A 14,962-nucleotide genomic window follows, 5' to 3' on the forward strand; every position below is an offset into this window, starting at 1 on the left:
TAAGTATTAGGTAATTTCAGTCCACCCCTAAGTTCTGTTATAGTTCATTGGAAGTTCTTAAACTGAATCATTTATTGAAAACACTGAAATCTCTAATCCAGTTCTAGAGAGGCTAAAAAGACCAACCTTTTAAACCAACATTTCTACAAGGAGTCACAAATTTTGGAAGAGGTCAGCCCTATTTAAGTTGGCCAACTACATCGCTCTAAAAAATGAAGTCCATAGTAAGAGGACCAGGACAAATGGGGCACAACAACAGAGAAGTCTGAAAAGTTGGACATTTCCAACCTCTCCTGAGACAAATCAGCCACTGTCACTGTGTGAGGTACATCCATTTTTGAGTTTCAAAATTCTATGATCAAGTAGTTTATCTACATTGTGATTTAACCTACCCAAAAGCCTGCTTCCAAATACTGTAATCCCCTTTGCTTAAATGACCTGACCAGGATCCCTGCTTATTACGTATACCCAAAGCAGCAAACAAGGAACCTTAAAAAAAAGAAAAAAAGTTACTTTTCTATGCTTATGGAGGCTATTAACCAGAGTTAGGCCTATTTCAACTGAGCACTCATTCATTACTTCCAGTTTGACATAAAAGAGCTATCCATTCCCAGCAAAGCAGAAAATAATTTTCATTGTGGCATCATTAGTTGTGAAAACCTCTTTCAGCTGAACTGCACACCTTCCCCTTATCCTTTAAAATGCCTCCTTTATCAAAATCCAGGCAACTCTGAGTACAGTATTTCTGGACTTTCCTACTCCACTGATTTGTCAGTTTCCACGTGAATAGCACGCTTCTTTAAACACGACAGTTTTATAAGTATGTTTTAATATCTGTACAGGCATGAATGTGGCTCAGAATTTTCCTTTTCAAAAATTAAATTATTATTCCGAACAGCTATTCTTTCCGATAAGCCTTCACCATCTGGTTTTAGAGTGTATATTTATAAATACACATGGGGAAAATGCACATCTTTATGCCTTAAGTCTTTCAATCCAGGAACACAGCATTTACACATGTGTTCAGATGGTTTAGTTTTCCTTCACCGAGGCAGGCATGCTGCTTTCAGGTCTTTCCCTGGACATCTCAGGTCGGCTGCCACCTGAGATCTGGTCGTTCTTATTCCACCCGTTTTGATAGGCTAATGATGGCCCATTGTGCGTGTCCACTGTATATACCCGCACCTTCCCCAGCTCCTACACTTCTGTTTTCCTTTTTCCACATAGATAGTCACATCATTTAAAATGCGGACAATCTGACTCTTCCTGATTAGCACTCACAGCTCCTACTCTTTGTGTCTGCCTGGCTGCACGGCTTAGGGTCTCCAGCACACACAGAAGGGATGGAACGAAAAGCAGGCTTGCCTTGTTTCTGACAGTAATGATTATGCTCTTAGGGTTTCACCTTTCTCAAGTTCAAAATGTTTTTTTCTATTCTTACCTCACCAATTTTCTTTTTTAAATGAGGAATGGGTACTGAATTGAGATGATCCTATCATTTTCCTCTTAACCAGTTGTTGTGGTATTCCTGAGATAAATCCTTAAGTCATAGCTTGTCCATATTCTAAATTACTAATAGATGTGAGTTCTTAAGATTTTATTTAGTACTTTTGTAGCTTTATTACTAAGTAACAGATTTCTGAGTCTTCAAGATATGTATGCATGTTATTCTTAATTGATCTTGGTAAAGGGTTATGCTAGTCTAAGAGAATGAAACGGGAAGCATTCTACATTTTTTAAGTTCTAAAACCAAACAATAATAAAGACATCAGTTTTTCACTTCCGGCTTGCTCACCTGCAAGCCACCTAGATCTTCCATGGTGTTGGATATTTAACTATTTTTAAAATTTTCTTCTGGGTTATTTTTCTGTTCAGGATTGCAACAACTAGTCCATGTCAATTTGAGTATGTTTTCCTACAAAATGGTCCATTTTATGAACATGATAAAATCTGAATATAAATTTGTAAATTAAAAATAATTCTCCAAATGTATTTTTAAAGCTTTCTCAGTCCTGGTGCGAGTCGGGTTTTGTTTCTTCCTTTCTTGATCAGATATGCCAAAGAGCTGTCACTTTCATGAGCATTGCAAAGATCCAGTTATTAGTTTTTATGGTCCCAAATCAAATGCCTTGTTTCCTATTTCATAAATTTATGTTTCCCTCTTCATCAATTCCTTCCTTCTATTTTCCTTAGGTTTCTGCTGTATTTTCCTACCTTCTTAGTCATTCATTTTCTGTAATCCTTGCTTCATTTTCTGTAATTCTTGCTTTCTAACAATCGCTTAAGACCACAAACCACTCACTGAATGCTATATTGACTATATCTCAAAGATTTTAATAAATACTGCCCTGCTTTTGTTTATTTCCAAAACAGATTAGTATTTCAGTTTTTATTTTTTCTGTTATCCAAGAGGGGTTTGTATTTATTATGTGTGTTCAGTTATCAGTTTTTCCGGGCGGAGGTAGCAGAGATTTTTATTAATATCCTATGAAATATCAGTATCTTCATATCTCCTATTAGATCGTAGCTTTTCGTTGTCTAGTAAATAGTCAGCTTTTATATATGTTTGAAAAAGTATTTTAAAGAATTCAACATTTGTGGTTTAAGAGTTATATGTAAATCATCCATCCTGCAATTATGATTCCAATTTATCTCCTATTTAAATTCTTGCTTTTACTCTGTATTTCTGAGAAACACACTGAAGCCTCCCATGAAAACAGATTTGGTTATTCCCCCTAGAATATCCAAGCATTTTACTTGACATAGTTTTATGCTCGAAGGTCATAAGAGCAGTATCTTCTTGATGAATTGTACCTTTAATCAATCTAAATATTTCCTTTTAATCCATGTAAATTCATTTCTAGGTGTGAATTATTTCTTTGTCTTGTATTACTGCTTTCAAGTTAGCATCTGCTTAGCATTTCTTTATCCATCCTCCTATATTCAATCTTTCTGCTTCATTTGATTTTAAATGTATTTCCTTTGAACAAATCAGAGATGGAGATCATACATGAAAATCATGCTCTACAGCTGGGAGGCTTTTCTAATATAAATATTGTATCAGTGTCCTGCTCTGGGAAGTTTCTTTCTATAGAATTTCTTGATCACATTTTCTCCTTACAGCTCTGTTCTCCCCTCTGAGAAGTCCTAGATGACTACTACAACACCTGGCTCTATGCTCCAGAGTCTTAGGTTTTCCCTAATACCTTTTATTTCCTTATCTTTTTACACCACATTCTCACAGATGTCCACAATTAAATCTCTTGGTTCATTATAGCAATCTTCTATTTGTCCACTCAACAATCCAGTCTTTCGAGTGGGTTTATTTCTACAACGTATTTTTAATATTTGAGAACCCCAACTCAGATTTCACATCAGCAGCCTACGGATAGGTTCTTAGATGTTCTCTAAGGACTCTATTTCAATTGTTATCATTTTCTTCTTGTTCATGATTTAACACCGTTTCCTCAGGGACTAGTTTCTCTTGAGCTCGGTGCCTTTCTTCCCTGTCACTGCTTTTTCTCAGTGACGTCTCTCACAGCCAGAGTACATTTCTACGGCCTCCATTTTTAGTCCTATTCCTCTGGCAATCAATGCAGGTCCTCATCTCATGAACCCACAGGACCCTGTCTTCAGAAGGAGGAAGCAGAGTGAATACGGTTGTGAGGACTTACATGGCATATATACAAATATCTCATTTTCTGGGAACAGGAGGGGCTATCCTTCAAAGCAGCCATAAGTAACCCAATTTTCTGACATCCACACCCACTCTGGGTCTTCCCATGTCCTAACAAACACTTCAGAGAACTGAACTTTGGGCCACAGCCTGTGGACCATTGCCAGGAACAGTCTCGAAGCTAGAAGGCCACAGGCTTCTCACCCCTTCGCTGGCCACCTGGCGACTGCCAACGCACTGCCCCTTCTCCCGTGCCCGCTCCTCTGATGTAGGGAAGCACACACTTCTGTGGTGAAAACCTGCTTTTTGAGGGCTGCTGCTTTTCTCTGTAATTTGGGGTTTCATCACCAACTGACACCAACTGCTTTACACCTTCCTCATTAATTTCTAGCACGTTTTAACTATCCTTTTCTTTTTTTCTTAATCTTCTGCCATTTTCATTGGAATTTGAAAGGAAGGCAGACCAACAAAACCCCCAGGCAGTCTTCTCAAAAGTGAAGCCGACCCAGTGCTCTTTCTGCCTAATTTGTAAGGTTTTTCAGAAGTCAGGTATGAACAAAGAAAAGTGTTAAAGATTTACTTAAGAATTAGGTATTAAACCCATTAAGGTCCACAGCTAAATAATCAGCAGATTCCTAAAGACTTCATTTATTTACTTGTTTGGAAAAAATAAACAGTATCCCTTCCCTTACAGTGAGGATAGATTAAAAAAAAAAAAATTGAGAAAGCAACTAGTTCTTTGAAGTTAGAGAATGTATGGCTAGAGAGCAACTATGGAAGGGGGTGAGGGATGTGTTTTAAATAGTGAGGCCTGAGAACAGCAGAATCCTAAAAGAAAGGTTAAAGTCCACACCTGACTGTTAGCTGGGAAAGCCCAGTGCTGCCGAGTCCGGCTTCTCTCAGCAGCACCTATTACTCGAAGTCCCACTTTCCACACCTCAGAAGAGTAGGAAGAAAGGTCAAAAGCACATGGAATTATGCATCAGTGATAGTGATAAACAGACTCAGGGCCCGGGCAACTGCAAAGTATCAACTGTTAGTCTTAAGCCTTGATCTATGGATTTAAAAAAAAAAAATTAAAGGAAGGAAAAAAAGGTAAAGGAGACTTCTGAAGAGACACTACATACTTGCACAAAACAGTGTAAGTGGTTTTAATAATTTCCATTTGGAGAAAACATGAGTGACATGAAAATACCATTATTTACTTATTTGCCTTTTTAAATGTATCTCTACCAAAACAGTACAAGATAGGCAGAGAAGAAATTCATAATCTCTTTTTTACAACTAGGAATGAAAACACAAAGAAGGGAAGTCAATGGCCAAGGGTCAAACAGTAAGTAGAAAAACTGACATGAAACTCCAGCATCCCCACTTCTCATGTTACACCTCCTCATCCATGAGGTAGCAGGCTCAGTGCTGCAACGTGCCGGGGACGCTGGGGACGTCCCTGTCCTGTGAGCACCACTGCACTCCTCTGTGTAACTTCCGGCCTTCCGTAAACCCTTCTGTCTTCCAACAATACACTGCAGGGCTTTGACTCCACAGTTTCCCTGCCTGACTTTAACCATTTTTATATATTTGGCACCTATGAAATCTAATACATTAACTTGATAAATTATAATCTAATGAGGAAACTATACTCATTTATTGAAAAGTGTGGAAAGTATAGCTCTCCCAGTTTTCTTTCCCAAGGAATACTGCTTTTCGACTCTTTCATTCACTATATTATTTTATCAGACAGCAAGGTGGTAACATACACAGATCTAATGAAGACAGGAAATAGGAGATGGCTTCTTCTAACAAAAAACATGTGCAAGCCCAGGAATTCCCACAATTATAGGTAAGAGTAACAAGCAACCTCCCAAACCACTAAAAGAAAGGCAAAGAGATTGAAACTAAATTTGCAGAATACTTACTTTTATCGATGCTTCCATAAGAATCACTTGAAATTTGTGTTCCAATATGTCTCAACTCTAAAATGTGGGGAAAAAACAGTTAGAAAAGAATACTGTGTGTCAAAATAGAATTCTTAAGTAAGCATTAACTGAATACTCACCCTTTTCATTTTTCTGTTTAGAAAATTCATCAAGCTTTTCCTGTGAAAACAAAACACGAGCAGTGTTTGCAGTGGATAAAGGAGTGCTAGTTCTAGACGGGATGTAAGAGGGGGCGACCCAGGGGCACTGCTGACTGCCCTCAGCTGGGGGCCTCACGTGTGACTCCTCATGACGAGGACCCACGGGGCTTACAGAGGACCCAAGGAGTCCCGGAGGGAAGATCTGAACATGTGTGGGCACTGCTGTTATCTATTACCTGTGTCTTCCTAAATTCCTTTTCAAGTATTTTCTTTTCATTCCTTAGTTGCTTGAAGTCCTGAGTTTGCTTGACAGCAGCCTCTTTATTTAAAGAGTGCAGTGAAGTAAGAGAGAAAAGTAATTTACCACATTTATAATTGCCATTAATGAAGTTCTCAAAATAAACTACTGAGAGCTTTCCTCATTTCTTAAAATTTGAAACAAATTCTGTAAAAAGTTACTGTTCTTTCAGTATTCTATCAGAATCAGGGATAAATGCAGGAACACTTTTGTTTAAACTATTATCTACAAAACTGAAGAATTGGCATATAGGCCCTAAGACTCCTTTCCAATCCTGAAACAAGCCAACCCCGACCCTTTAGTCAGGCAACAAGCCAACGTACAAGATCTTTAGAGGGAGAGGCTGTGGTCCCCTTGTTCTTCAACAATCAGGAACATTCAAGTTTTAGAGATTTAGAACTGTGATTTTATCAAGCAATAGTTAAGACCATTTTCTTCATTTGGGGGAAGGGACAATCTTCTCAATGTTTACTATATTTTTACTCCTTCCTGCCTGGAGTTCCCTTGCATCAAGCCAACTCATTCTAAGTCCCTATATCTTTACATAGATCTACTTTTAAGGTATTTTTATAGCTCTCCTGTGGATCTAGAGCAAATTCTTAACTCGAGTTTTTGGTTCTGAATGGTTCAAATATACTATTAAGAACCTGAGCAGTATTGACTTTATCTGAATATGTTCATATACAATTGCTATGAAAAGTAAAATCCTATAAACACCACAGTAACAATCCTCTCCTGATTCCTCTAACAAACTTGAGTATTTCTTTACCTGATTATTAGCCCTGTCACTTACTGGAAAAATATTTTTGTCACATGGGAAATACACTTTCGCTTCAAAGGAAGTTTGCTGTAAAAGCTTCATATAGTCTCACAGGCATTTTAGATCCCTTTAAAATTTTTCCTTAAATAGACATTATCTCCACACAGTAGCAACAGAAGGTAGTACTGCGAAAGAACACAGTGATGTTGTACTTACTGCCACACTCAATGTTTGTGCAACCACCAAATCAGAGGAAAACTTGTTAGCAAAACATTTAGAACTAAGTCTGAAAAACTGGGCTCAATTCAGGCAAGTTAATGACTGGAAATATATTCAGCAACTTCTATTCAAATTCTCACTTCACACTCGAAATGAAAATAAACTGTTCTTCGACAGACTTGCGGTTGCCAATGGGGGCTGGGGGAGGGATGGAGTGGGAGTTTGGGGTTAACAGATGCAAACTATCATATACAGACTGGATACCAACAAAGTGCTACTGTCTAGCACAGGGAAACCATTCAATATCCTGTAGTAAACCATAATGGAAAAGAATATTAAAAAAAAGAATGTTTATATATGTATAACTGAATCACTCTGTACAGCAGAAATTAACTCAACATTGTAAATCAACTATACTTCAATTAAAAAAAAAAAAAACCCATTCTCTGAAGCAGAGGACTACGGGAGTGATGACAGGGCAAAGAGCAGGTCCGTGAGCCCCACAGCTACGAGGGCAGCCCCAGCCCACACTGGAGAGAAAGGAGGAGGGGATCAGGGATGGGCTGGCAGGTCACACTTGTCTCTACTTGATGTTATTTCCACGTCACAACCACCCAATAAGGAGGAGAAAACAGAAGAAAAAATCTCGGATTCAATTCCTAAAAGGGCTCTTAGCTGCCACAGGAGGGCTGAGCAGACTCTCGTGTGGCCCTCTGCCTGCTCAGTGTAGACAGAAGGCCCTGAGCAAACGTGGGGTGCCGGGGGCAGGGGGGTGGTGGGCAGGGACACAGTGGAAATTCCCAGTGTAGGGAATCTCACAGAAATCTCTCCATCATGAGTGTGTCACAACCATCCAAATACATCAAGTTTCTCAGTACTAAAAGTAGTATCCTTTTCTACTAACCATTTATTTCGTTAGTAAAAAATGAGAGGGCCCCATGAGATTCAACTTTCAAAATTTAAGTCCGTTTCTTGATCGCTGCTTTTTACAGTAAAAGTACGGGCTGTTATTATTTTGAGTGAACACTTCAAGGATATGCCACATTCCATTTCCATGTCTATCCAGTAACTGAGAGAAGTACAGTATTCAACCTTCTTCCTAACGGTACCCTTAATACACTCATCCAGGGATGCACCATCAAAAACAGGACTCAACTACTTGACCAAGTACTACAGCCTTGTACAGTTACCAATCATTCACACAAAGACAATGACTTCCATTAGCTGGACGACAAGAGTGCTAATTACCTTCCAGCTTCTTCACCTTGGCTTCTAGTTTCTTCTTCCTGATAATTGTATAAATTAAAATGGTTAAAAAAAAGTAACTTCACAATTTGTGATATACATGATTTTTTAAATTATTGAGATTTACATAATAAAGAAAATGTTAGTCACAACAAATATAACACATCAATCATTAAAAATACCAGCAACTGTTTTGAAGGTAAACTTCAGAAAGAACAGTATGCTATTTAGTGTGTAATATATGTAAGATGGATTTTTAAAACTCTGCATTTTTGCGGCATATCGTGCCTGTGTGGCTCATCTCTGAGCCAAGCTGATGCGTCCAGGTGGCATCCTGGCCTCAGTCCAGCACCTGACTAGGTGCGGTTGCTTTCAGGAGCACAGGCAGGCAAGGGCCATACCACCATCTTACAGGAGGCAGTGGCCAGAAAACTGCACTTGTTTTAGGATAGACTTCTGAGGCAGAGAAGGTAGGAAACCCTCTGAGAAAGTCTCTGAATTACTGTGACATCGCATCTACATTAAACTACTGTATGTGTAGCTCACGAGTTTTGTAAACAATGTGAATATAGTATTAAACTTCAAAACAATCAACTGACTTCCCTGGAAGAGCCCCTTTCATTAATGGAACACAGACACCCATTCCATATGATATCTATTAAAGGAATGGTACAAAGAAGTGAGACGATAATCATGTCTTCTCTATGAAAACAAAATACAGACACACAAGCATGTATGCATATAGACATAAAAACTTTTATGGAGTTCTTTGTGCAGGCCTTTAACATAAGATGGCTTATTTACTCCTATTAATCCTTCAACATAGGTATAATTTCCATTTTACAGATATGGAAACCAAGGTTGTGAGACTAGTTCAAGATCACCCAGTTAATTATGGTCAACATACCCAAAGACAGAGAAAAGAGAAACACTACTGATTTAAGCATTAAACATTTTCAAAGTTGAAAACACTATTTCCACAGTTAATTTCAGAAATACTTACTGAGCATCAGTTTTCAAGCATTCTTCTTTCACACGAGCATATTCCTGATGAGTATCCTGATACAACTTCAGAGAACTCTAAAAAGGAAATAAATGTGTGTGTGTGTGTGTGTGTGTGTGTGTGTGTGTGTATATATGTATGTGTATATATATATATATATATATACACACACATATATGTATATCTCAACAATTTGAAAGTCACTGACCACCAGTGACAAGGATTTTGACCCCGATAAGCTAAATTATTATCACTTAATAGTATGAAATTAACCAAATGAATACATATGATTAGGCAGGAAACCAAAGTACAATTCATTGAACATTTTAACAGATATAACCAGATTCTAAACAGAGGTAATATGATAAAACAGTCTAATCAAACAGAGCTATAAAACTTAAAATATACTAATTTTAAAATAACCCCAAATCTTCATAATATAGAATAGCTAATATTTTTGTTGCAGCCAATTAAAATTCAACAAAACCTAAAGAAATTTTAGAGGTAATAAATATAAGCTATTATTACTACTATGCAAAAATATAAAATAAAACATTATACTTAATGATAATTGGGGAAAATATGTTAACACCAATCAATATGTATACCCTATGGACACTATGGAATGGGAAAGAAACATACTGAGCCTGATAACACAGTACAATATAATGTGTATAGCTCTTCGGTCGCCAAAGCTCTGAGAGACGGGCTTTATGACCCCTTTTTACAGATGAGGGGTCTGAGGATCCAGACACTGAGTAATTCTTTGAACGTCACAGTGAAAGAGCGACTATTTAGGTTTATTATTCAGCTGTGATTCCAGTGTTCATGTTTCCTCTCAGGTATGGCTGATGAGATTACTTTGTAGTCAGAGGTAGACAAAATTCAACATCTTGATTGTTTCTGTTTAATTTTCACCGCATAGTTAAATATATAATAATTTCTATAGAAATAGGAAAATCGACCACTGTTTGAGTATGTAAACCTCAGAGAGGTGCATGGCATCCTAAAATGAAACAATCTGAAGACTGGGAGGCACAAATACTATCAGACCGAGGAGCCAGCAATCATTCTGGCTTGGCTACGACTTGCCTAATGCTAACCACCTAACTTCACTGGCTTCAGAGTTTATTTTAATTTGTAAAAGCCATGAATTCTCTTCTAAGGCTCCAATAAAACAAAATTTATATTAAAAGTAAGTTTATAGCATCTAAAATAGTTTTACTTAGTGCAACTGGGTTTTGAAATGGAAAACATAATTTCTGTAATTTAAGTTTGAACTTTTGCAGGTTACTTTACACTTACAGCAAGAAAAATGGAAAAGGCAAGCAATGCAGGGCACATAAAGTCATAAAAATTCATAGCTAAAAAGGTTCCTCTACTGAACCTCTCAAAAAGCATAAGCAACTAATACAGCATTACATTAATTACTAATAATTACTGTAAGGACCAAGCCATCAATCTACTAATTCAATGTTCTCTAAGTATAGCAATACACTTAGAGTCTTGACTATCATGTATGTCCTTTGTTAAGGCATAAAATGTCCCCTTATCCCAATTATAGTAAATAAGTAGATCTTAATTTACTGACGACAACCTTCTGTAGGAAAATTACTTTAGGTACCTTTTTCTCTTCTAACTCTGCTTTTAAAGATCCCAGTTCTTCCTGACACTTCTGCAGAGGAGAAATTTTTTGAAGCATCTGTTCCACTTGGTGATGCAGAGTAATATTCTCTCTAAAAATGGACAATGCATTAACGTTATTATGCAAAAGTATCTACAGTGAATTATTAAATGTATCTACTGGTTTCAATTTTATTTCTACCTAAAAACAAAGAATCTCTCTTTTTAAATGCATTCTATTTGTACCAAAATGATTATGTATCACTTTTTATTTCTGACATGAGTCTATTTCTAATAAAAGTACATCCAAAACCATATGAGAAGCAAGCGCAATAGGCTCTCAATCTGCTGGAGAATACAAGAACACTTGGATGATCTGCCAGGTGATCTGGCTCTTCAATCCTGAGTTCATCACCACTGATTTCAATTCAATGATAGGCAACTGTGTGGTCATTTTATAACCATATTTTGCCTTCTTCTAATTGACAAATGTAATCAGAGTATAAAACATTACTAAATTCTAAGTAAGACTACTTTAAATTGATCAAAATATACAGGATAAACAACCACTTTAAATTATCCAATTCACAGAGACAACAATAACTGATAGCAATAAACTTCATCTCAGTGGCCACGAGATCTGTAAAATTTACTGAAAAATCAAACACTGGGCTGTAATTTAAGACCTCGGTAAGAAATTCAATTGGACAATTTAATGGTAAGGAAAATGTGAATCTTCTTCTATTATAAGCATCAAAGAAACAGTCTACATAATGGGTCAATTCTATGTGGCACTTTGTTGAATCTGTGTAAACATCTAGTCCGATCAGCGCCTACCCCAAATAGACTAGGAAAACGGCAGCTAGCTTACCTTCTTGCAAACTGCAGCTGTAAAACTTGTTAAAGAAAACTGTGACAATTTTATCTACTGACGATAAAACAATTGCATCTTGTCTGAAGATAAAACTCACCTTAAAACTCCAATAATCTGTGTTCAGTATACATACAGGCAAAATCATAATTCTTAAAAAACAACAAAGTTCCATCTACAACATATGATAAAGCTTTTTACTGAGTTACTCCTATTAATCATAACATGTGCCATAAGTCAAAATATGTACTTCTATAAATTAAAAAAGATTCTTGATTAACTATACGATTAATATTAAATTCCAAGAATAAAGACAATGCAATAAGCAACTAACGAAAACTACCTTGAATCCTGTATGTATCAGAATACCCAAACATCCTGTCCTTCTTTTCTCAGAGTCCAGAGCTCAACTCCAGCAAATAAGAGTTACATACTTACTAAAACCACGTATATATGTGTGTATATATATATTTAATGAATATAAATATTGAATGAATTAAATATATATATATATATATATGTGTGTATTTAACGAGCAATGAGAAAAGAAATACAGGGAGAACATAAAATCTGGAAAACCTTTCACTTTTTCAGTCTGCGCAATTTGGTAACCTCATTTCCCATCATGCTGCCAGTAAAATGTTCTAAGACAGCAAAAAGTCATTCCTTTAAGTTTTACCACCTGTCAAATCCTACTCTCATATCACAATATAGAAATGTCTGTTGGTCACAACACATCTGTACCCTCCTCTATTAGAATGTAAACTTCTGAAGATTAAGGAGTTTCACCCTAAATTACTGCAGTCTTTGCAAGAAAGAAAAATTCAAAAAATATCTGATGAAATAAAATATACTCTTGCCCTGTACAAAGAGGAACTAATAAACAACAAAACAGTCAGAATTACACAAAAGAGTAAAGAATCGAGTCACACAAGAAGCCATATTAAACCTACAACGTTGGCACCTCAGGTTGTACAGCAAACAACTGCATACTTGAGGTACAATGAATACATATTGTGAGCAGAAGTCAGATGTGTTTAAAAAAAAAAAATCTATATTTACCTATAGTTGAGGCTGAAGCAGATTAGCACACTGCAGAAGGGAAATTCAAGAATAATCAAAAAGTTTTATCAATTTTTAATAAATTACTCTAACAATTTTGATTTTTTTAATTTTATAAATTTTAGAAAAGTAAATCAATAATTTCCCTGCTAGCTTACATTTGTAATTACCTCAAAAAGTTCATACCATTTTCTCCAAAAAGGATACAATGAACACATATTTTCCTAATACTGGAATTAACTGCCTATTTCCCTATTTAGCTAATTATAAGTGTTTATAATAACTGTTTCTGTACAGCTTTCAAAATCAAAGATATTACTCTTGCAATAACATACATTTATAGTTAAACAGACTGATAATTTCAATAAAGCACAAGAGGAGATTTTCAAAGACCTATTTTTTTGAATGTAAAACTTGAGATACTAAAAATAAATCGAAATGCTGTGCCTTGATTTTATTCCTCTAATCACACAAATTAGATACAATGGTACCAACACAAACAAATAACTGGTGATTACATATAAGTTTAGGAATGCCAGAAATAATATTGAAACAGGCCTCAGGTTACTGCCAGAGTTGAATAGCAGTTATTTGCTCCAATACTGAAGTTAAGGCTGCGGGTCACATGTATGTGTGTTTACTGTCACAGGAGACACTTAATTCAGGTAAGTATCACCAAAAGATGTGGGAGGAATGATTGTGCACACTACTTCCGCCCTGCCAAGAAAATACAGAGGCCTGCAGGTGCTCTAAACGGCTACTGGACAAAACGGTGACACAGAGACCAAGGACTGTCCTGGGGATACAAACTTACACTATGATTTGGGATATATTCATTAATTCTCTACAAGTCACAAAACTAATTAACAAAAGTTAATTTTCCTACATTGTGAATATTCCTACAGTGCACTCCTTATAGAAATCCCAAAATAGTCTCATAGCATCGTATTCAGCTTCACATTATTCCTAAACCTAAAGAGCACAGGTCATGTCCTCAGTATAAATGAAAAAGACCTACTCTTTAAAAAGATTACGAAACCTTAAGAAAATCAAAACCAATGACAAAAACAAAACACATTCTATAACAAGGAGGCCAGCAGCCTTGACCATTAAATGTGTGTTATGAGTAGAAGACAGCTGCTCAACTGCGCTTGTCAGGGGCACTTCCTACTTGGAGCCTGTAAGCACCGCTTTCCAAAGAGTAAGTATGAAATGTCTCACATTCCTTTACATTCTTAAAAATTCCAACGAAAAAGCCAGTAAAAGGATATCATCACATTTCTTCTGATATTCTGTCAACAAATTACTGTAACAAAGAAAAGAGTTATGTTACTTTTTCAATCTAGAAAACACACTATGTTAAAATCACGTTTCCAAATGTACAAGGCACCTTTCTTCCTAGGTTTCCTGCAACAAATTTATGTTTAATTAATTAAACATATGCACACACATATACATATCACCTTAAATTCCTTAAAAGCACTGCAATGATACATGAGTTTTTAAGTTAAAATTCCTATGATCTAAATAATATCTTTGCCTACAAATTCTTGTAACTTTCACAGGATTAAAAAAACAATGACACCAGGAAATTTACTACAAAGAAATCTGATGTCCAGTCCTAAAGCTAAGAAGGCTTTAAAGACAGAAAACAGCTTTAAAAAAAATTTCCAGTTTAGCAAAAATCATGTTCTAACCGCTGAGCCTTGCTGTAAAGGTCTGAGCACTGGTAACTCCCCAGCGGGCCAGTGGTTAGGACTCTGCGCTCTGGCTGCCGAGGGCCTGGGGCAGGCCCTGAGGAGTTCCATTATAACCCACACCACACAGGCACCAGGTGAGCAATCCCAGTTCCACTCTCAGCCCGAGGGGGTCTAACACCACCACCATCTGCTCCAGCTTGTATGTCAGGTTCACGAAGTTCGGCCAAACAGAGGAAAACATACTCACTCTGTATTAATAATTTTTTGCTTCAGGGTAATTAATGCTTCAACATATTCATTTAAATTCTGAAAGAAAAAAAGCTACAGTTAGCTATTTGCTTTTATAATATAAACTACTTTATTATTTTTTCTGTAACATTATAAAATATAAACATACTGTTCACTATATTATATAAACATGGAAATAT

The 14,962-nt window shown here is 36.5% G+C and overlaps 1 protein-coding gene across 6 annotated transcripts in view; it reads right to left on the reverse strand.

The window, feature by feature from the left end:
- ICE1 (interactor of little elongation complex ELL subunit 1) overlaps positions 1–14,962 on the reverse strand; it is a 58,697-nt gene that overhangs the window by 30,655 nt on the left and 13,080 nt on the right. For all 6 annotated transcript variants that reach the window (XR_007476227.1, XR_007476226.1, XR_007476225.1 and 3 more), the window contains exons 2-10: positions 14,782–14,840; positions 14,112–14,140; positions 11,773–11,797; positions 10,903–11,014; positions 9,279–9,355; positions 8,279–8,316; positions 5,990–6,072; positions 5,733–5,772; positions 5,593–5,649 (exon numbers count right to left, since the gene is read on the reverse strand). Coding sequence is in view for 3 of the 6 variants with exons in the window: in XM_049707289.1 (XP_049563246.1) it covers positions 5,593–5,649; positions 5,733–5,772; positions 5,990–6,072; positions 8,279–8,316; positions 9,279–9,355; positions 10,903–11,014; positions 11,773–11,797; positions 14,112–14,140; positions 14,782–14,840 (520 nt within the window). In the remaining 3 variants the exon portion in view is untranslated. The remainder of the gene's footprint in view (positions 1–5,592; positions 5,650–5,732; positions 5,773–5,989; positions 6,073–8,278; positions 8,317–9,278; positions 9,356–10,902; positions 11,015–11,772; positions 11,798–14,111; positions 14,141–14,781; positions 14,841–14,962) is intronic.

Source organism: Orcinus orca, chromosome 3, assembly GCF_937001465.1.
Source record: "Orcinus orca chromosome 3, mOrcOrc1.1, whole genome shotgun sequence".
Taxonomy (NCBI): domain Eukaryota; kingdom Metazoa; phylum Chordata; class Mammalia; order Artiodactyla; family Delphinidae; genus Orcinus; species Orcinus orca.